Here is a 22,706-nt window from a genome sequence, read left to right as displayed (position 1 = left end):
ACCTTCCTAATGCGTGATAACTCTTAAAATAGTAGCCTATTTTCCAACATAGGTCCTAAGCTATCTCTGTGCAAAATGTCATGCAAATCTGTTGTCTTTTCCGCGCATTAATTTAATTAAAAGTTTTTTAACAGGTGGCAACTCTTCCAAAAAATAAGCTATTTTCCACTGTAGGTCATAAGCTATCTCTGTGCAAAATGTCATGCAAATCTGTTGTCTTTTCCGCGCATTAATTTAATTAAAAGTTTTTTAACAGGTGGCAACTCTTCCAAAAAATAAGCTATTTTCCACTGTAGGTCATAAGCTATCTCTGTGCAAAATGTCATGCAAATCTGTTGTCTTTTCCGCGCATTAATTTAATTAAAAGTTTTTTAACAGGTGGCAACTCTTAAGAAAAGTAGCCTATTTTCCAACATAGGTCATAAGCTATCTCTGTGCAAAATGTCATGCAAATCTGTTGTCTTTTCCGCGCATTAATTTAATTAAAAGTTTTTTAACAGGTGGCAACTCTTCCAAAAAATAAGCTATTTTCCACTGTAGGTCATAAGCTATCTGCTTGCAAAATTTCACGCAAATCCGTTCAGACTTTTCCGCGTATTAATTTAATTAAACTTTTTTAGCAGGTGGTAACTCTTAAAAAAGGTAGCCTATTTTTCAACCTAGCTCATAAGCTATCTGTGTGAAAACTTCCATGCAAATCAGTTCACTCATTTCCGCGTATTAATTAAATTAAACATTTCTAACAGGTGGCAACTCTTAAAAAAGTAGCCTACTTTCTAACCTAGGTCATAAGCTATCTGTGTGCAAAATTTCATGCAAATCCGTTTAGTCATTTCCGCGTATTAATTAAATTAAACTTTTTTACCAGGTGGCAACTCTTCCAAAAAATTAGCCTATTTTCCACTGTAGGTCATAAGCTATCTGCTTGCAAAATTTCATGCAAATCCATTCAGTCGTTTCCGCATATTAATGTAATGAAACTTTTTTAACAGGTGGCAACTCTTAAGAAAAGTAGCCTATTTTCCAACCTAGGTCATAAGCTATCTTTGTGGAAATTTTCATGCAAATCCAATCAGTCGTTCCCGCATATTAAATAAATTAAACTTTTTTAAACTCTTAAAAAAATAGCCTATTAACCAATCCGGCCCATAAGCTATTTGCGTACCAAATTTCATACAAATCCGTTCAGTCGTTTCCGCGTGATGATTTCCCAAACATCCAAACATACAAACTTTCACATTTATAATATTAGTAGGAAGTATGTATGCTATATGCATAACAAAATGCATACCCAAAACAAACGCGAAAAATATCTCCCATACAACGTCGTTGAAAATTTTTCGCGATAATGTGAGTGATCGCGAATGGATTATTTGCATCGTTTTTCTCATTTATGAGAGGCCGACATCGGCAATGCTCGGACTCCTCATATTCGAGTGAGAGGAAATTTCTTTGCTTTTTTCGATCGCATTCCGAATGTGAGAGATGATAAATTTGTTTGCATTTTTCACTCGCGATAAAAGAATGCAAAAATTGATTTGGAATATTATCGATCGCGATAAATCTCATAAATGAATGAAGTGACGAAGACGGTGGCGTCGGCCCTGGATGACAGCGAGTACGGATAGCGGTCCTCTGTGAGGCTGGCGGTGTTGGCGGCCCAAAATGGTGACCTACGGACAACTGATCATTAGTGCGGTCCCCAAGTCGCCTGAAGGCTGCCTAATCCCCCGTATATATATTCGTGGACGCTTGGCGCTGCAAGGGGCGGTTTTACCCCTCACAGCGCCCGCTAACCACGCGGTATCTTAAGGGCAGGTCGGATATGGGGTAGGCCCAACGGATCGCGCCCCCTGCCTACTGAGACCGTGTCAAAAAGGTTTTGGAGTGCTGCATGAAGCCCTACAGCCTTTTCCAACCAGTCAGTCTCCGCGAGGAGGAAAGTCATGTTGGCAGCTTTAGCTTGTGTTTTACAGGAGTTGTTGGAGAAGTGAGCGGAACCATTTCGAATTTGTGTTTTTGCGTACCAGTATGTAGCGAATTTCCTCGATATGTTAGCGCGCATGGTTGTCTGATTTGGTGTGTTTGCGGAGTTTATACGCGTTTGCTGCGCCACACAGTGGTCGGAGAAGGCATGTTTTACGCGAACTAGAAAGGCTTTTACGATTATAATAAAACTGCGGGATCGTAGTATTATTGTAATGCTAAATCCGAATATGCCATAAAATTTATAGTTTGACAGTTGAGAGCTGTCAAATCAACTGCCAATTTTTCTAAAATTAAGAAAATTATTTTGAAAACACCACTGATTAGGTTTTTTGACAAGCTGATCACGAATTTTATGTCAAATTAAAACCTTGACAGTTGACAGCTGTCAAATGGACTGTAAGTTTTTCTTAAAATAAGACAATGTTTTTAAAATTTCCACTGATTAGGTTTTAAGACCTGTTGATCAAAAATTTTATGTCAAATTAAAACTTGGAGAATTTACAGCTGTTAATTTTTCTCACAATAGGCTAATACTTTTTAAGATGCTACTGATAAGGGTTTTAGACACGTTAGTCACGAATTTACGTCAAATTAAAACCTTAAGAGTTTACGACTATCTTTTCAGCCTCACTGATCTCGAGTTCTGTAACACTTTCAGACTTTTTTGGTTGACAACTGTCAAATAAACTGCCATTTTCAGTTAAGTAACAAAATATATTTTTTTAGCAAAATTTAATCTTTTATATACGAAAGAATTATTATTTAATTATTATTTTATTTGTGACAGATGTACGGTAAGACATATAGTCTTTTCATTGCACAAATTTAACATTTAAATTACAGATCTTAAACTTACTTTAGACTTAACCTAACAGTAATATATCATAATCTTTAGTACAGGATAAGAATAGGTAAAATGAATTACTAAAGATGAAGAAGTTAAGAGAGGGAGGCACATAGGTTACTAAGTAAATATATATGTAATTGCCGTTTTGAAACATCTCTCTGCTTTAATGCTTTTAACAGAAATTGGTAGCGAATTCCATTGTCTGATGGCACTAACAAAGAACAGTCTGGAGGCCGTTAATGTTTTATATTTTGGGACTATAATATTATAAGTGCGAGAGGACTGAACAAAAGTTAATTTTCTAAAAAGGGAGTCTGGTTGGCGATATCTAATTATTTTGAAAATAAATAAAATATTTCGGACCTTTAAGTAATTTTCAAAGCTGAAACCGAGAATGTTTTTAGTGTACGGCGAAATGTGGTCAAACTTTCTTTTACAATATATGAATCTAGCAGTATTATTTAAAGCTAAATTTAGTTTATTTTTAGATTCGTAACTTAGCTTGCAATATACCGATTCAAAGTAGGTTATTTGAGGAACGATGAGAGATTTCACTAATTTAAGTTTTGTATTAGTTGGTAGGCAGTAGCAAGTATGCCACAGATTTCTTAACGTGTAATATATTTTTGATACGCTATAACTTATGTGATCCGTGCAAGTAAGGTTAGTGTTAATTTTAAATCCTAGGTAGGTTACTACTGGTCGAAATTGGATTTCCGAGTCTTCCAGAATGATAGGCGATAAGTTAGTAAAGTCGAAAGCATCGTGCGATATTGGAAGTACCTGTGTTTTGGCTGCGTTTAAATAAAGGTAATTTGGCAATCTGAGTATCATCAGCGTGAATAATAAATTTGAGTATCATCAGCGTAAAGGTGTATAGACGCATTTTGACAGCAGTGAACTATGTCATTAATGAAAGCGGTAAAGAGTATAGGGCCCAATATAGATCCTTGAGGAACTCCTGACGGGATTATCATGCGACTAGAAAACACGTTCCCACATTGGACTTGCTGGAGTCTATTTGAAAGGTAGCTTTCCATTAATTTAACCGATGTTTTAGTTAACCCGAAGTAATGTTGCAATTTTAAGACTAGAATATTGTGATTGACGGAATCGAAAGCTTTAGAGAAGTCTAAGAGTACCAAAATTGTTAAAAATTTGCTATCGAAAGCGGGGCGAATGTCGTCCATTACCTTTATCACGGCTGTGGAACAACTGTGACCAGATCTAAATCCAGATTGAAACTCACTCCAGAGGTTGTATTTATTTAAGTGTAATATTATTTGATTGGAAATAATTTTTTAAACACTTTTGATAATGCTGGTAAAATACTGATAGGCCTATAGTTCACGGGAGATTCGCAAATCTTGCTTTTTGGGATCGGAATGACATTTGCAATTTTCCATTGGTTTGTAAAAGTCGAAGTGGTTAGGGAAAATTTGACATGTGTAAGTGAGGGAAGAGCAAAAGGGAGGATCAGTTTAAAAAAACGTAGGCTAAGTCCATCTACACCAATGGCATTCGATTTTACACCAAAGATGCATTTGACAACTTCATCTTCAGTAGTTGTGTTAAACGTAAATTCATGGACAGGATTACAAACTAGACTCTGGTTAACTGCAAAAGAGGATGCGTTTGATTGTCTATTTTCTCCTATGTAATATGAATTCATATCATTTGCATCAATGATGCAAGTTTTCTTTTCCTTAGCACATACTCCCAATGAGTTCAAGCTTTTCCATAACACCTTAGAGGAAACGTTATTATTAAACTTATTTTTAAGGTAATTTTTTTTCGTTTGACGCAAGTTTTTTGTTATTTTATTCCTTAAGTTTTTATAGACATTCCAGCGATCAACTGTGGGATTACGCTTCCAGTACTTATATGCCCTGTTTTGATCCTTAATGAGGGTTATAATGTTATTAGTGAACCAGGGCTTTCTATTGTCCGATATTTTAAGACTACGGAGAATAACATATTTGTCAAACAAATATTTTACCAGCATTGTAAAGTGGGCTAATTTATCGTCAACACTTGAAAGGAGCCAACAAGAGTTCCAGTCCAGTGAGGAACTTTCATTACATAAGGCAGTGGTATTAACATTTTTAAAATCTCTATATGTAACGTTGGTTGTTGGCTTTATTTTGCAAAACTATATATTATAGCATAAGATCAATAACTCATGGTCAGATACTCCAGACAGGGGGAATTGATCAATATGTTTTACATTATTAATAATGCTCACACCAATGAGATCCAGCATACTTGGCTTACAGTGCGGTGCAAAGCGAGTTGCATATTTATTAGCGACGGTAATACCACTATCGTTAAAGTTATTTAACAAATTCTTTGATCTGGTGTTGTTTATTGAAATATCTACATTAAAATCACCACATATGAGGACGTTCACATAGCTCAAGGACATTCATTTACTTTAGTGAATAGAAAAGTTAGTTCATTACATATTTGAGGATTGTAGACACACACATCAAGGCACTTTTGTACGTTATCACTGAATTCAACAAATATACTTTCAACAGTATCAGAGCGGGAGGACTTATACAAAAGTCTGCAATTGAAACTAGCTTTATAATAAATGGCTATTCCGCCACCTCGGCAACCAGTCGATCTGTCATTTCTTACCATTGCAAAATCGCACAGAGCNTGAAACTAGCTTTATAATAAATGGCTATTCCGCCACCTCGGCAACCAGTCGATCTGTCATTTCTTACCATTGCAAAATCGCGCAGAGCATAGACTGGATTTTCAATGTCTGGTTTGAACCAAGTCTCGGTTACACAAATCACATCAATTTTCAGATTATGAAAAATCAAGTTTATCTACTGTTAGACTTCTGGCATTAAGGTGACAAATATTGAGCCCATCATGGTATTCGCACGTTAATTTAAGAGGTAGCCTCAAATTATCTTTGTTAGTGCGCACACTAACGTCACTGTTCATACCAGTTACATACAAGAGATGCTTGCAAACGGCTATTTACAAGGAGAGTGTAGGAAGAAAAGAGAATAAATAGAAAAAGAACGAAGGCAGGCAAGAGACAGACAGAGAATATCTTAGAATTATTTACATCTAACAGCGAAACGAGTTTGGTTAACATTCTGATTTTGATTCTCATACTTATGGTTTAAATAGCAGCTGCGACGCGATCGACGCTTTTAAAATCCAGTACTTTTAACTGCTTCACCGCCGGGATATTTTCTCACATAAATATTCCCACGAATCGTAAATGCACTCGTCAGACGTTTTTGCCTCTTTAGCTTAGTTGCATATTGTATTAATTCACGACTCTTCTTGGTTAAACATTCGTGGACGAAAAACTTCCCCTCAGCATTGATCCCTATATCGTGGAGAGTTAGCGATTTACGGCTGGGTTTAAAGAAATCAGCAATCGCCTTAAACAAAAGTGAGCGGTCATATGCTGAATTTAGTTTGAAAATAATAAGGGAGGGCTTGCTGTTACTGCTAGCGTTTTTGCGCAGTCGAAAAGAAGAGCGGATGGTAAGCTGGGAAAGTTTAATTGTTTTACATAGTTGAGAGAATATCGAAACTAAATTCTCCACTTCAACTTGCGGGACACCATACATAATTACATCTGTTGACACTAACGCGTTCTCCAGTTCGTCAACGTGCTGGCATAATGTGTGAACATTTTTATTTTGTTCTTCATTTTCGCCTCGCTGCTGCTCTAGCGTACTCACTCTATCATCCATTATTTTCACTGTTGATTTGAGGTTAGCAAGTTCAGCCGAAATTTCACAGATTTTTTGCATTACACACTCTTCACTCTCGTTTATTTTTGCTATTATGCTCTTCGTGTATGCTTCTAATTTCGCTTCGAGTTTCTCAACAAACTCATCGTTGTTGGACTGTTATGGTCTTTGGTTGGTATTGGAGTTTGATGTGGAGAGGAAATATTTCGGGCACTTTTTCTTAGGTTTTGCATGTTTGTGTTTGCTGAATAAACTTATTTGGAGGTATGAAATATAATGTAAAACTTGAAGCAATGATCAGCCACAGCACTGGTATTGGCACAAAGTCTTACCAATTGCAATTAAATGCAATTAATACCCGGTAATTACTATTAAAAACGTGATTCAACGCAGCGCTACAAAAACACGACCACTCACAGCAAGATGCCAAATATTATGAAATAATAGCAGTAATTATATTTATAAGTTAGGGATAGTTGGGGTCGTCTGCTGTATGTTCAGCCGAAACTATTTGATCAAGGCCCAAACAGTTTTTTTAAATATTTTTTTATTTTATACGAAATTTGTCATTTCCAAAACTTCAGTTTTCTCGTTCTTGAATAAAGTCATTCAGGTTTTAATTTTGGGAAATTTCGGACGCCTTATTCAATTTTTCATTTTAAAATTTCAAAAACTAGTTTGAAATTTGTAATGAGCAAACTTAAGAACCTCTAAATACCAAATTTCATGAAAATTCAGTAACTTTTTAAATTTTGGGAAGCCATATTGGATTCGTAATTGGATTTTTGGAAATTGACTTCAGCTTTGTTAAGACACATCTTATAAATGATATTGTGCTAAATATAGAATAAATTACATTAATCTTTAATATTTTGATATACTTTATGATATTTGGAACAACTGGTAAGGTTGGTCTAGTGAAATAAAAATGGCCGCCACTCTTTCCGGCGCGAGTATGGGCGGATTTTCTTTTCTTAGATCCGTAAAGGGACCTTTGAATTAGTTTTTGGTGAAGGAATGAAGATCCTACTCGGCCCTACAAATTAGTTATACCTCTTTGAAGAAATATTTCTTGAAAAATAAGCCGTGTTATGAAGGTGTTGATAAGTTAGCAACCAAGATTTATTATGTAATTTTTAATATTTTTAATATTTTTATTGAGCTTTCTACCACGATTGTTTATTAGGAAAAATTGAAAAAGCAACAAAGTCTAAGCGGTAGAAGTTATAGCAGCTATTTCCAATGTGCAGGTATTTAAAGCACAGAAAAAAAAAATGTTATTTAAAGGACTATGTTCTCTTTGACGTACGTTAAAGGTGAAGTAGAAGTGGGAACTTGTGTGAACACCCATTGATAGCTCGGTTATATAGCTTTATAAATAATATGTTTAAAGACAATTTTATGAAAGTTGATAAATATGATATTTGACCAGTTTTATTACACAAATACCCCACGACCACAGGCAAAAATATTGGCTACAATTTGTCATTTTGCCATATATACGTTTTATCGATGCACTTGCACAACATTTGCATTCGCAAAAGCTCGGCATTGGTTATTGCGAATGCGAAAGCGAATGCGAATGTTAAAATTAATGCGGAAGTTCCGCAGTTGCGAATGCGAATGAGAATATTCGCAACAACCCTGGTACATATGTATACGCACTTACTTATATATACCTATGTTGAGTGTACGGTGCATGCTAGGGCGATTTTGGGTATGGTATTTTAGCGTAGTGAAGCTACGTTACAAAATCAATAGTCGGGAACGCTTCGTGTATTTCCATTGAACAGTTTCCGTTATTTATTTATTTGTTTAAATCATATTAAACAATTAATTTCGTATTGACTACAGAAAGGAATTGTTAAAACAATTAGTTAAAATAATTATACAGTAAGCTCCGATATAATGGGGTGACAATCAAGAACTCGGCCACCTGAAGTTTTCTTGTTCAATTAAAACCGCTCCCGGCCATAGTTATGTATGTAGTTCGTTTGAAAATAATTTGCTTGGCGGCATCTGGGACAGAATTGAAGAGTAATAGATTAGTTCCCTTCAGTGCCAATGCTGTTTCCAGGCACATTTCTTTGCCCGGGAACCCAGATTACATTCTTTGTGCATCACGTAGCTAAATCGCTTAGAACTATTCTTCCTTGAATAGCTACCTTCGACTAGGTATTGTTGCGCTGTAGATATGTATTTAATAGAAGCCTGATTTTCAGAGTAGACATTAACTCCTGCTAAAGCAGTTTTATGATTAAAAGTACTTTTCAGAATGGATTTTGCTGCAAACTTTATTATTTTGCTCAGAACCATGGATGAAGATTGAAACGGGACTTGAGTCTAGCTGTTTACACTTCACCATTCCCTCCTACGGTACCTCTTTTTAACCGACTTCCAAAAAAGGAGGAGGTTATCAGTTCGTCGGAATATACAGTATTGGACATATCTATAGCACCCCCCTTTCAAAGCGATATTGTTTGCCACTTATGTTTAATTATTTGTTTTTAAGAATTTTCAGTTAAAATACAGTTCATTCGCTAACAAAACCCATATAAACCAATGTTTTAAACTTTTTAAAAGACCGCAAAAAAGGGCAACAAACTTTCCCTTAAATTTCAAACTTTTTTCTCAGAAGCTCTAGAATTTTTTTGAGTACACAGTTTTATAACGCATTCAATAATGTGGAAGTTTCAAGTCGCTAAAGATTACCGTTGATTTTTTAGAATTTTTTTTGTCTCATTTGCTTCCATATAACGACTAAACACAATTTATTTTTATATGGCAGAAACCCGCAACATCCTCAGCGGAAAAAATTCTAAAAAATCAACGATAATTTTTAGCCACTCGAAACTTGCACATTATTAGACTAAAATTGAATGGGCTATAAAACTGTGTATTCAAAAAAATTCTTCCGCTTCTGAGAAAAAAGTTTGAAATTTGGGTGAAAATTTGTTGCACTTTTTTGCGGTCTTTTAAAAAGTTTTAAACTTGAGTTTATGTGAGTTTTGTGAGAGAATGAACTGTATTTTAATTGAAAATTCTTAAAAATAAATAAATAAACATGAGTGGCAAACAATATCACTTTGAAATGGGGGTGCTATTGTATTGGCCAATACTGTATATATATTTTTTTATGTATGTAACCGCATAACGTTGGACCACGTCAACCGATTTTGATAATTCTTTTTGCAACGGTAGTTTTGCAAAGGTAGTGTCCCAGAGGTGGTCCCATACTAATTTGGTTTAGATCCGATCATTGGATCATGAAATATATATATATATACTTTGTTTTTAAGTCGGTTTTTTTTTTGCTCAAAATTACAGTATACCCAAGTTCTCGAGCACTGGTTTTGATCAACAAAGAACTCGGAAAGAGCCTTTCGTTTCTTGCATGCACATATCAATTGTTTTGAAAGGCGCCTTCGAATCCTGCGCATCTCTTTCATCTGGAACAGACATCCTAATATTTAAGATATGGCAAACAGAAATGGACGAAAATCCATCCGAACAAGTTCTGCTGAGGCGTTAAAGAGAATGAATTTGCACCACTTCTCTTAAAAAGTTAAACTACTTAAATAATGAATTCACTCCTACAATGTAAGTTAACTGAACTCTTGTTCATTTCTTTTAAAAATATATGTATGTATATTTAGGATGGTTGTATATTAATTTTATTATAAGTATTTCAGGAAGAATAGCGTCGAGATATTAACAAAGAATTGTTGCAGTTTACACCTATTTGTTTAGGAGGAACTCAGGTGAAATAAAATTGTTTCAACCCGGAGCTATTCCCGCCGTACGATTTATGTTAAGGGAAATTATTCTTAAGGGGGTGAAATAACACAAACGACAATAACGCAAAATTTGATTTATTTCTTGCTTATTTGATGTATATTGCTTGCTTGTTAGATCTGGCGAGCTGCAGCAGCTGCCCATAATCCTGGTGGGTGCGTCGTCGTTTATTGTGCAGAATGTCGAATCATCTATCTGCGCAGCCAGATGTGTTCCCCTACGATCATTCGACAGGCTTGTGTGCCAAAGATCGTGGTGCGCGTTAAAGTCGCCACCTACCATACGGTTTTCACCTCTGAGTAGCGCACCTATTTCAGGGTGATATCCTGCCGGGCAGCTGGTGACAGGGGGTATATATACGTTAAATATTTCGAGCTCAACATCGCCTGACCGGATAACAATACCCTGACGTTCTAGGATGGTATCCCTGCGGTCGGAGTCTGCTTCGATAAGACGATACTGCACGGCGTGGTGCGTGATGAACGCTAAGCCTCCTCGACGGTGCACGTTGTATCCGGTACAATTCAACAAGGTTGAATTGCCGTGTAACTTTGTCTCTTGGTCCGCTGCTATCAATAATCCCTGCCTTCCCATGAAGACAGTTATCTCCTCGATCTTGCTCTGAGGTCCGTTACAGTTAAATTGTAGCACCTTTGTGTGCCTTTGGAGACCAATTGTGATGCGTGGTGTGAGAGAGTTGTGTTGCCTGCCGGCTCCCTGCTGTATGTGCTGAAAACGGAGGTGCTGCCTTGTGGTTGTGGTGGGCGGCGTCGCGGGCGAGGCATGCTACTGGGAAGCACAGCAGGGGCCCACATAGGCACTCGTCCAATCACGCGTGTTGCGAAGTCCTGAGCATGCCCTAAAGTGGCACCAGCCAAGGCAGGAGTTGCACTTGACTGATGTCACGTTGCGGTATATTCTGGACTGACAAACCGAGCAGCTTGTCGGAGGGACTAGGAGTTGCCGGCGGCGGTGTGTGGTTGCTGTTGTTTGTTTGCATGTCTACAGTTGTGTTGTGTTGGAGTGTGGGTGCGTTGGTTCTGTGCGATTGGCGGTTTATCGTTTAGGCGGTCCGATTCGCATAGCATGGGGCCGCGAACGAAGTGGTCCATTGCCGGTGCGTACGTAGGCCCGAGCAGGTACGGAGATGACTCCACCCGTAACAGGCATTGCACCTGACCGAGGTGGAGTTCGTATGCAGTCGTATCTGGCATACGCAGCATGTGTAAATTTCTGGACCTGGGTTAGACTCTATACCAGCCCTGAGCAGAAGGGTACGAAGGAGATGTGGCCCCAGTATCGAACAAGGTATGATGGATTTCGCCGACCTAAACGGGGTTAGATCGCCGAAACAACAGCCCTTGGTCGGGTAAAACCCGAGTCATTCCGGTACGTAGAACCGGCTGTCAGCTCGCGTTTACTTGTGGTAGTGATAACAACTGCTGTTGTTGTTGTTGTAGCGGCACTACTAAGCCCCGCCTGTTTCGGGTCAACTTTTAATCATTATCGTCAAGCTCAACTAACGGTAGGCCCAGGAAACGAGCTGTTTCGATGGGGTCGGACCAAAGGGAGAGGGGTGTTAGTTGAGTCGGATTGAGCTGGCATGTGAAGAGGTGGTTGGTGTCGTGGGGGAGTCTCCACATGCCGGGCACTCATTTGGGATGTTTGGGTCGAGTCTGGACAGGTAGCTGTTTAGGCGGCTACAATATCCAGACCGTAACTGAGCCAGGGTAACGCGGGTCTCTCTAGGTAACTGAAGCTCCGTCTCTTCCACAGGTGGTGATTGGGCTCCGATAACGACATTCCTAGGCCGGGAGTCGAGGTAGGTGGAGACAGTCTCCCTATAAATGTCGTTAATCGCTCGTCTGTACGTCATTGGGTCCAGTGGTTGGTCTGTGTAGGTCTGGACTGCGTCCTTGTACATGAATAGGTGCCCCCTGACGTGTCTGTTGCGGTGTTTACTTCTGTGACACCCCACAAGAAACTGCTTACAGAGCATCTTGTTGTGTTCCCTTACGGGGAGCACTTGGGCCTCACTGTGTAGGTGATGCTCAGGCGTCATCAGAAGGCACCCAGTCGTTGTCCGGAGTGCGGCGTTCTGACAAGTCTGTAGCTTCGTCCCTGCGTCCAACTAGTCCCCGGCGTCCAAACTGGCGCAGCATAATTTAGAACCGGCCGGCCAATTGCCTTGTATGTTGTCAGCAACGTTTCTTTGTCTTTGCCCCAAGTGCTGCCGGCGAGCGACTTGAGGACCTTGTTGCGGCTCTGTACTTTGTTGACAACTGCGGTTGTGTGCGCGGAGAAAGAGAGCAGGCTATCAATGGTAACCCCTAAAATTTTCGGGTTGTTCACCGTCGGTATGGGTGTGCCGTCGACGTGAATGCCTAATTCAAGCCTGACCTCCTTCGTCCAGGTGGTGAAGAGGGTCGCCGTTGATTTCGTTGGGGAGAGGGTTAGGCTCCTTGCAGTGAAGAAGCGAGAAAGGCTGGAGAGATAGCCGTTTACTTTTGAGCAGAGGTCATCAATTCCATTCCCAGACGCCAAAATCGAACAGTCATCAGCGTACGAGATCAGGGAAACTCCTTCAGGGGGCTGGGGGAGTTTCGAGATATAGAAGTTAAAAAGTAAGGGGGAGAGAACACCACCTTGTGGAACCCCTTGTTTTATTCTTCTTGGTTTCGAGGTTTGATCTCTGAAGATTACTGATGATTGCCGACCACTCATATAATTCGCTGACCATCGCTTCTGTCCCTGTGGGAGAGAGGAGCCCTCAATGTCTTCTAGCAGCGTGGAATGACAGACGGTGCCTTTGACAAGTCCAGCGCTACTAGGACAGTTCTCTCACAGGGGCGGTTTCGATTTAGGCCACGAGTTATCTGGGTGTATATGGCGTTAAGTGCTGTTGTTGTGCTGTGCACTTTACGGAAGCCATGCTGATGTTTCGCTGGGGTTAGGTGGCAGGTGAAGTATGGGAGCAGCAGGGCCTCAAGTGTCTTCGCAACCGGGGAAAGGAGCGTTATCGGGCGATAAGAGTCTCCTCTGTTGGCGGGCTTCCCCGGTTTCAGCAGTGGGACCACTCTCCCTGATTTCCACACATCAGGAATGATGAGAGTGGTCATAGACAAATTGAGGACCTCCGTGAGGTATTCTACCCCCACAGGCCCCAAATTTTTCAACATCAGCATATAGATTCCGTCGGGTCCAATGGCTTTGGAGGCTTTCGCCTTCCCGATGGCCCCCTTCACTTCACCGCTGGTGAAAACAAGTGGTGCATCGTTTTTGGGCAGTTTGTGCAGCCTCCTGGTCACTCGACGTTTGGCCTTGGCTACCGAAGGATGCAGTGTGAATTGCCGACTGAAATAGTTCGCGCATTTCTTCGGGTCCGATGAGGCGTGACCTTCGAATGAAATTTCCACTCTGTCATCACGCTTCGTCGGGTTGGACAAGGACCTCACGGTTGACCAGAGCTTACTCACACCAGAGGTGAAGTTACAGGCCTTCAAGTGCTCTTCCCACTTTGTCCGCTTGTGTTGATTAACCAGTTGCCGAATCTCCAAATTAAGTTCCCTCAAGCGAGGGTCCCCGGGGTCGACCTGGCGTAGGTGGTCACGCTCATTTGCTAGTACAGCTGCTTCAGCCGGGAAATTTGGGCGGACTTCCGCGATGCGTCCGGATGGTATGAAGCGAGCTGCTGTGGCTGTGACTACCTTGCGGAACTGGCGTTCGCCAGCATGTACGTCTGTGGGTGTGGGGAGGGCGGCGAAGCTGCTCTCGGTAACTTCCGCGAAGCCGTTCCAATCAGCTTTGTTGAAGTTGGTGTAGGTTCGGTGATCCGCGGGAGCAAAGTCGGTGGGCTTATTGATCGAGATGATTATGGGCAGATGGTCTGATGCTAACGTTAGCATAGGGCGCCATGATATGCTATTTATCAGACCAGCGCTAGCAATTGTTAGGTCTGGCGAGCTGCTGCAGCTGCCCACAATCCTGGTGGGGGCGTCGTCGTTCATGGTGCAGAATGTCGAATCGTCTATCTGCTCAGCCAAACTGTTTCCCCTCCGATCATTGGCCAGGCTTGAGTGCCAAAGATCGTGGTGCGCATTGAAGTCACCTACTACCAATCGGTTTTCGCCTCTGAGTAGCGCACCTATGTCAGGGAGATATCCAGCCGGGCAGCAGGTGACAGGGGGTATGTACACGTTAAATATTTCGAGCTCGACATCGCCTGACCGGACAGCTATGCCCTGACATTCTAGGGTAGTGTCCCTTGGGTCGATGTCTTCTTCGATTAGCCGATACTGCACTGTGTGGTGTAGAATGAACGCTAGTCCTCCACCATTATCTCGCTCGCGATCTTTACGGAGCACATTGTAGGCGGCGCAACCCAACAGAGTTGGGTTGCTGTGCAACTTCGTTTCTTGGACCGCAGCTATCAATATGCCGTGCCGACCCATGAAGACTGCTATCTCCTTAATCTTGCTCTGGAGTCCGTTGCAGTTGAGTTGGAGTACGTTCATGTGCCTTGGGAGGCTGGTCGCGATACGGGGGGTGAGAGAAGTGCTCATATACACTCCTCCCCTACAAGAACAGTGGTAGTCATTTGATTAATCATGTGTAACTCAATGGTGATGGAAATGTCCATCAAACACTCCCATCACGTTTTTAAGGCCAATGTGCAAAAAATTATGAAAACAAATGTATACATGTGATTTTTTATCTTCTTTCAACTTATGGCGTTATTTAATGGTCTCTTTTGAACCAACGTTTTGAACCAACGCAAAATTTGCAATGTGTTAGAAAGATAAATGAGATTGTGTAGTTTCCATAACCCAATTCTTGTAGGGTCGTCATTTGAATTACGCACCCTTTTAATCCTTAGTTTACAGTTTTCCTTTTGTTCATTTAATATTAATTTTTTGTAAAAATATTGCATATTTTACGGGTAAATGCAATTTTAAAATTTTTTACAAATTAAAACTTAAAAAGAAAATTTCTTTTCCATTTCTTGGGCAGCATTTTATATGATTTTTTCGTTTTTCTTGAGCTGGAAACAATTCTTAAAAAATGCCAACAAATGAGTATGCCATTATAACGGCCTGCCGTGAATAAGTTAATAATATTTTTAGAAAAATTTCGGATAAGCAGTTTTGTAGCCCATTATAATAGTATAATAAAGTGCAAGTTTCAAGTAAAATAGCGCTGATTTAAAAATTTTTTTTTTATTGACGGTGCTGCGCATTTTATTCCATATAAAAATTTTGTCGAGCATGCTTTGTATGAAAGAAAATGCGCAGCACCCTCACCAAAAAAAAATTTCAAAAATCAACGCGATTTTACAGACACTTGAAACTTGCACTTTATTCGACCCCTTTGTTGACATTTTTCTTAAATCTGTATAAAGTTTTAAAATCGGATGTAATGAATATTAAATAAACAAAAGGAAAAATGTAAATAATAAGAATTAAAAGGTTGAGCCAAGGTACATTGAACAGGTAGTATCAGTAGAGCAGCTGATTTGATTTATTTTCAAATTATTTGGTCTCGAAAATGTCAAATATTTTTAATTTTTTTTCACAAAAATTCTGAATTGTTAAAATCCATTTGCATGTGAAACCTTTTTCCATACAAAACAAGCGATTGAATAGCAGCTTTTGGAACGTTCGCCCAACTCAGCAGCACGACCGCTGATTACTGGGCCTTGCAAAGGATGGATCAATGCTTCGAGAAGCAAACAAATTTACTAGGAAAGAAAGTTGCATCAATTTTTATTTTTTCCAATTTCAATTTTTTATTTTTTATAATTTTTTGTATTTCACATGGCACGCTTTGATTTAGAAGAAAAAATTCAGAACAGTTTTTGACACTTTCGATACCAGAAGCAACAACAAAATACACGCAAATGTTGTTTTTGCTCTACTGATACTACCTGTTTAATGTACCTTGTCAGGGAGTCTGGTGTTTATTGAAAACAAAACATAAAAAACAAACAATTAGGCACATATGTATGTAAATAAAAATTATNGGTTGAGATATTCAAATGACGAGGAGTGTATGTGGCGTACGTTTGGGAGAGCGGGCCTTTTTACTCCAGTATGCGTGTGCAGTAGCTATCATTGGTATACATGTATTAGTAAGATTCGTTGCCCTCTTCATATTTGCCCGTGATTTACCCCTCATGTAGCCCGAGAAATGGGCTCGCTTGCTCGTGTGGGCAAAAAAGCCACTACGGGCAAATGTACCCATGTCTGGGCTAAACCAATACCTCAGCAGAGTGAATGCAGATATACCCAATGAGTGCGCGCCCTGCGGAGAGTCGCCACATGACTCACGGCACCTTTTCGCATGCCCCCAAAACCCCACCCAGCTAGCGCCCCTGTTCCTATGGACAGACCCGGTGCAAGTTGCACACTTCCTGGGCCTCCCCTTAGCTGAGGCTGACGGCAACGTTGACGGACAAGCCGACCCGAGCGGGGCTTAGTAGCCGCTACAACAACAACAGCAGTTTTTATACTAAGTAAATCAACATCTGTTGTAAGCATTTTCATTAGAAAATACCAGAAATTAAGATTAACCGTGGAGACTATAAGACGTTGTATTACCATGACCATGAACGCCTATACTAACCTTAAAACCTTTAGGACCATTAGCATGATGTCCCTCTTGCTAAAATTTCAGGAGACATTGGTTGAATTGGGCACTCGTATGGAGGCGCTTTCGTTACACGTTCTACCCCGGCATCAACATGACTATCAGGCGGGGAAATCTTATATGACGGCTCCGCAAAATCTGGCTACCAGAGTTAGTAATGCCATCACTGAGAAATAGATCGCCTTGGGCTTGTTTGTAGACGTTGGGGGCGCTTTTTACAACTCCACCTTCGATAGCATGCGCAACTCGAGTCTAATGCACGGCTGATGACCCAACCAAAACTAATGTTGTGCTCTTCACTAGAAGGAGAAGGTCTGACGGTCTTCTTCCCCCTGCCCTTAATGGAGTAACAATTCAAATTTCTTCATAGGTAAAGTATTTAGGTGTAATCTTTACTGGAAGTCTCACGTTGATCAAAATACCTCCAAAGCCTTAGCAGCGCTCTGGCAATGTCTTTGGTAAAACGTGGAAAAGTCACCTGGAGGAATCCTGTCGATTCACACCTCTATGATAATGCCCACGTTCAGCTATACATCCATGGTGTGCTGAAGTAGACTCCCAACCAATAACGTGGGAAATTTGTTGCCAAACTTAAAAAAATTCGTTGAATTTCGCGTGGAGTGTTCTGTAGGTCATTTGTACTAAATCACGCATTTATGGAATTAGCAACTTTTCATTGAAAGAAATAAATCTTTTTGGAATTAGCAGGATTTATTTCCAATAATTTTTAGCGATCCTAAATACTTGTCCTTTTTTTTGTTATTTATGGCCTTATAACAATTATATTCAACAATTTTATTGAGCTAGAGGCCGTTTTACGTGGCGAACTTAGCTCAGTGGATAGACCATATAGGCTTTGTAATTCGAGGTCGCTGGTTCATCTCCCAGTGACCGCGATGAAAAAGTCTAATGAGGAGATGAGGTAATCTCCGAAATAGCAGCCATAACTTCTACCTCTGCATAAATTATTGTTGTTTTTCCGCACTAATTTTCATTAAAAACGGCCTAAAGCTCAATGAAGTTGTTGAATATGATTCTACATTCTACATACTCAAAAAATATGTGCTTTCAGCATGTAGACATATATCTCCCCTTTCCATCAGTATCAAAAAGTTATTTATTTTAGTTCAGTCCAAACCGAAAATAAAGAGGAAGTTATTTTAATTCCTCGTTCATGGATCTTCTATTATTTTAAAGCGGTGTACTACATTTGGACCATAATGCTTTTGCGAAATAAACACTTTTCCCAATTCGGATTTATATTCGCATAAGAAATATGTTGACATATTACCATTTTTCTTAGATTTTGAAATATTTTTGAGTTACTTCCTTTAAACGGTCTCACTATCCAGAATCGATTGAATTATTAAAATAAAAAAGGCCAAAAGAAAACTTACGTTATAGAAACTATGAAAGAGGCGCACCTTGCCATCACCTAAGGACACCATGGTAATACCCATGTCGTAAATAGCCCGCAAATGGTCAGGATTACTCGCTTGAAATTCCAAAGCACGTAGTCGCTTTCCAGTGGGTACTCGGGGACAGGAACCCGAAATTAAGTTGCGCAATGGTTTACGTAATTTTTCCGGAAAAAATTTATTAGAGTTGGGACATGTACGCATAAAGTCTAGAACGTTATGTTCATCAGTTTGCCTTAGACCTATAATTTTTTTGAAAATTACAATTTTTAATTGCCAAGTAAATATATATCGCCGTTTAAAGTGCAAAACCGCGTATCAACAAAATGCAAAACCGCGTATCAGCAAAATGCAAAACCGCGTATGTGAAGTTGTAGAAATTATTTTCTAGAGCGTAAAAACACTCATATTTCAAATTGGTTCTCTCTTTTAAAAAGCAATCGCATTTCTGGATAGTATATTTCAGGACGAATGGATAAGGATTGAGCCAAGAGCTTGTGTGATCAAATCCAATTTTTGGCAGCCAGTGTCAGTTACGCGGTTTTGCAGAATGACGATACGCGGTTTTGTACTTTAAATGACGATATGTATTAATGTAAAAACATACTAAATGTTGTGTTTCCCAGTTGTGCGATAGTTAGTGGTAATAAATGCGCTTCTGTAGTAAAGACAAACTCGTCGACATTAACTACTAAATCTTGAGGATCTGAAAATAACAGAAACAAGTATTTGAATGTTTCAGAGAGTACAAAGGAATCCATCCGATCCTCATGTTTTCCGGTGCGAACATCATTTACAGCCGCATATCCACAAGGAACTTTTGCGTATTTCTGCAGTGCCTTTAACGCCTTTTTGCCAACTTGTAAGTAATGGTGGTCTCCAGTTGCTCTATAAAGAAAGTATGTGGATTCAATAAACTCAGGCCGCAGATGGTGTTGTCCCCAGTGAATTTGAAAATCAACTGTAAATGCTTCTGGAATGAACGTGTGCATTTGCATTACTTGGTAAAGCATTTCATGTGTTTGTACAGCTGGTTTTATGTCTCCCGATAGCACTTGAAGGCCAGGCCAAAATGCCAATAATGAATCCATGAAATTGCGTGACTTTGCATGAGGTCTATGCATGAGTACATCCAACAGCATTGGACCTTCGCTAACATATTTCATAACTGCATTGTAATGACGGTTGAAACGCGCTAAGTATTTGTCATCGCCCAATAAAACGTATGATTTGAATAAATACTCATAGTATGAATCAATACCAGCTCCAACTCCCGAATCACGACGTACCCAATCCCCAGAATGTACATTAAGTACAGTGCCCATTAAATCAGAGCCTCTATGCCGCAGCTTCCAAAGCGCGTCCATGGCAGTGTGAGCACGTGCTTCAAATACAGGATCACCTTTGAACATATCGAATATAAATTGATGAAAAAAGTTAAACACAACACATATCTACTTACCAGATAATCGAGATAACGCAGCGAATTCTAGTAGAATAGTACCCGCACATGCCGTACATGTTTCCCTTGATTTTCTTAACTGCTCATCTTTCATGCCGTTGCGTAAATTGACCCTTGCATGCGGAATTCCTGTTGATGTGTTAAATGCCGGTAATAGGCGATATGCCAAATCACGAGCCATCTCTAGCATTTCTCCTTTGTACCACAGCATAACACCATTATTCTTCTGTATATGGTCCGTCAAAACATGTGCCGATAGTAAACCCCCAACCATGCGTATATTTGTCTCGAAAACGGAAACTACTATATCGTTGTCGAATCGTACGTCCTGTATTACTAATTTAACGGCTCGTTCAAATTCATCAAAATCTCCCAACAGCACTAGTGTGTCAAGGGAATCAACCAAAGTCATAGAAAAGCTGAAAAAGTTAAAATAGCAAATTGTTGTAAGCTTGCATGTGTACTGCTTATAATTTGCATGCGTCACTAGTCCTTAATCCTCTAACCGTTTTCTTTTTAAGAATCATCTTAAATCCCCCATAATTCTAGTTGTTGGTAGTTAGGCAACTCTGAGCAATGTTTCAAACTCACTTTCAATTTAGCTGTACGCTGGATGTAAAAACAATTTGACCGTCTGTAGACAAAGAGGTATGTTTTCTTCTTCTGTTTGATCAAAAATGTATATATATGAAAAAATAAAGGTAAAGGACCGTCTACAGACGGTCGACAGTCACCAAAAAAAAACACTGTAAATATATCGAGCCGTAACCGCGAAATTAACGTAAGCGACATATTTTTCGAAATTAGTTTTTTGATGTAGAATTGTTCTTAAACCGATAACAAGTCAACTGTTAAAAAATTGTATCGTCAATCGTCATAGTCACAGAGATATACGACTTTCAATTTTATCGTAAGCGACATCTGCTGTTTTGAGTTACCGTAAAAATAAAGTAAGCAACATGGAAGCTAGTTGTGACCTGTAAATACTGACTTTAAATATATATTTTTATACATTTATTTATGTTTTTATATATGTCAATGTGTACAAAAAAGAAAATAAAATAAGTTTTTTCAAAGTTTTTTGGGGAAATTCAATTAACCTAAGCGCCAAATGTTTGTCTAGTAGCCTGCCATGGTTACAGCGAAATTAACGTAAGCGCCAAATTCACTAATTTCGCCTACAAATTAAGTTAAATGAAGATAAAAATTAGTCTATGACTTGTATTGAACTGTAGTCTAACATTTAGAATTTCAAAGATATTTTCTAAACGGATTAAGAAAAAAACAAAAAAATTTCTCTCCTGTAAAATTTGCTTTTTGGCGGTTACGTTTTTTTCGCGGTTAGGGCTCGATATATGGGGTATTCTTTCTAAACTATGTTAAGAGACTTTCTTCGCTGAAGTTTTTATTATGCTCCTTTTTTCGCGGTCAACTTTTGAGGTCGCGCCTTTATTCGTGTCTAGTGACGATATCACATACATGAGCCATTCTTACCGTTATATATTTTTTGTCTAAGTGTGAAGAACAACCGGTTTTATAAAGGTTTTGTAAGACTCTACTCGTAGACTGTGCTTTTATAAGGGTTTTATAAGGCCCTTAATAAAGAACAAATCGTCACTAGACACGAATAAAGGCGCGAGCTCGAAAGTTGACCGCGAAAAAAAACTTCAGCGATGAAAGATTCTTAACATAGTTGGCGGCGAAGACGCGTAAGCTTATTTTCGTGGTCAACTGTTTGCGGGTGTAACAGTATGTAAATTACCCAAAGAGTTTTTGGGGAATGATGCTGAAATGACAGTCCTTAGCCAGGTATAATTCTATGTCTACGCGTCTTTCTTCTCCGAAGTTTTTCTTAAGCGTCTTTTTTTGTAAATTTTGTTTGCGCTTTTTTTTTTTTTTGTTAAAATACTAGCGCGACTTGAGTGTGTTTAGTGACGATATATTCTGGGCCATTCCATTGTGACTAGTGGGACATTTTACTCCAGAATGTGATCAATTGTGAATTTTAACTATGTCGTCGGAACTTATACAACAGCGAAAGATATTTTTTAACATAGAACGATAACTAATGTATAAAATTGCTTTAACAAAAGTAGCAAACGATTTCTTAGTTTTATGGAACTGTCATTTGAATTAGTGTGACTGGCGGGACACTGAAAAGAACTCTATTTTACCCTTGTGCACTCAAAGTTGAATTTTAGCCAAAACACTTAATTTTCACGAACGATGTATTTGTGTTGTAAAATATGAATTATATGCTTTTGTTTTCAATAAAAATGAGGTTTATATAATGTTCATAGAAATATTAAAAAATATTTAAAGTTGTGACTGGTGGGACATCTCTTTGTGTCTGGTGTAAAGTAATTATGCATGAAATAAGTTTCCATAGACAAAAATTACAACTTCTTTTGATTTTTTTACTATTTTCCCACAGGTTAATGAATTGTAGTCCTTTAAAAAGAGGTTACTGCTGAAATATAGACAATTAGGGCATATTTCAATTTATGTCGTTTTCCTCTTTTCAATGTAATAACCCTTCTAAAAGAGTTTTATAAGGCCCTGTATGTATACATATTTTTATAAGACTCCAATTCATCATAAGTGCAAATTTTAAGTTTTAGATATCTATACATTTTTTCCATTCAGAGTTAGCAGCAAGCAAATTTATATACTTCTATAAATGTAGATTTTTAGAAAAAAAGACCATAAATACTGTTCAGTCATACTATTTCGTATTTCGCTAGATAAGAACAATGCTTTGTTTTAAAGATATATTTATACCTCTATAAATTTTTCTGTGTAGATTAATTGTTCCGCTT

The 22,706-nt window shown here is 39.0% G+C and overlaps 1 protein-coding gene across 1 annotated transcript in view; it reads right to left on the bottom strand.

The window, feature by feature from the left end:
• Window positions 1-20,350, bottom strand: part of LOC108362633 (ER degradation-enhancing alpha-mannosidase-like protein 3) — a gene marked incomplete at its 5' end in the record, with an annotated part of 106,862 nt that extends 86,512 nt beyond the window's left edge. Inside the window, 3 exons of the mRNA XM_017615691.1 lie at window positions 18,405-18,667; window positions 19,033-19,827; window positions 19,888-20,350. Coding sequence (XP_017471180.1) covers window positions 18,405-18,667; window positions 19,033-19,827; window positions 19,888-20,350 — 1,521 coding nt within the window. The remainder of the gene's footprint in view (window positions 1-18,404; window positions 18,668-19,032; window positions 19,828-19,887) is intronic.
• Between the last annotated feature and the right edge of the window lie 2,356 nt (window positions 20,351-22,706).

The sequence above is a fragment of the Rhagoletis zephyria genome, unplaced genomic scaffold, assembly GCF_001687245.7.
Source record: "Rhagoletis zephyria isolate East Lansing unplaced genomic scaffold, Rhagoletis_zephyria_1.1 Rzeph_scaffold_01058, whole genome shotgun sequence".
NCBI lineage: Eukaryota > Metazoa > Arthropoda > Insecta > Diptera > Tephritidae > Rhagoletis > Rhagoletis zephyria.
This window is presented reverse-complemented; position numbering and strand designations above follow the sequence as displayed.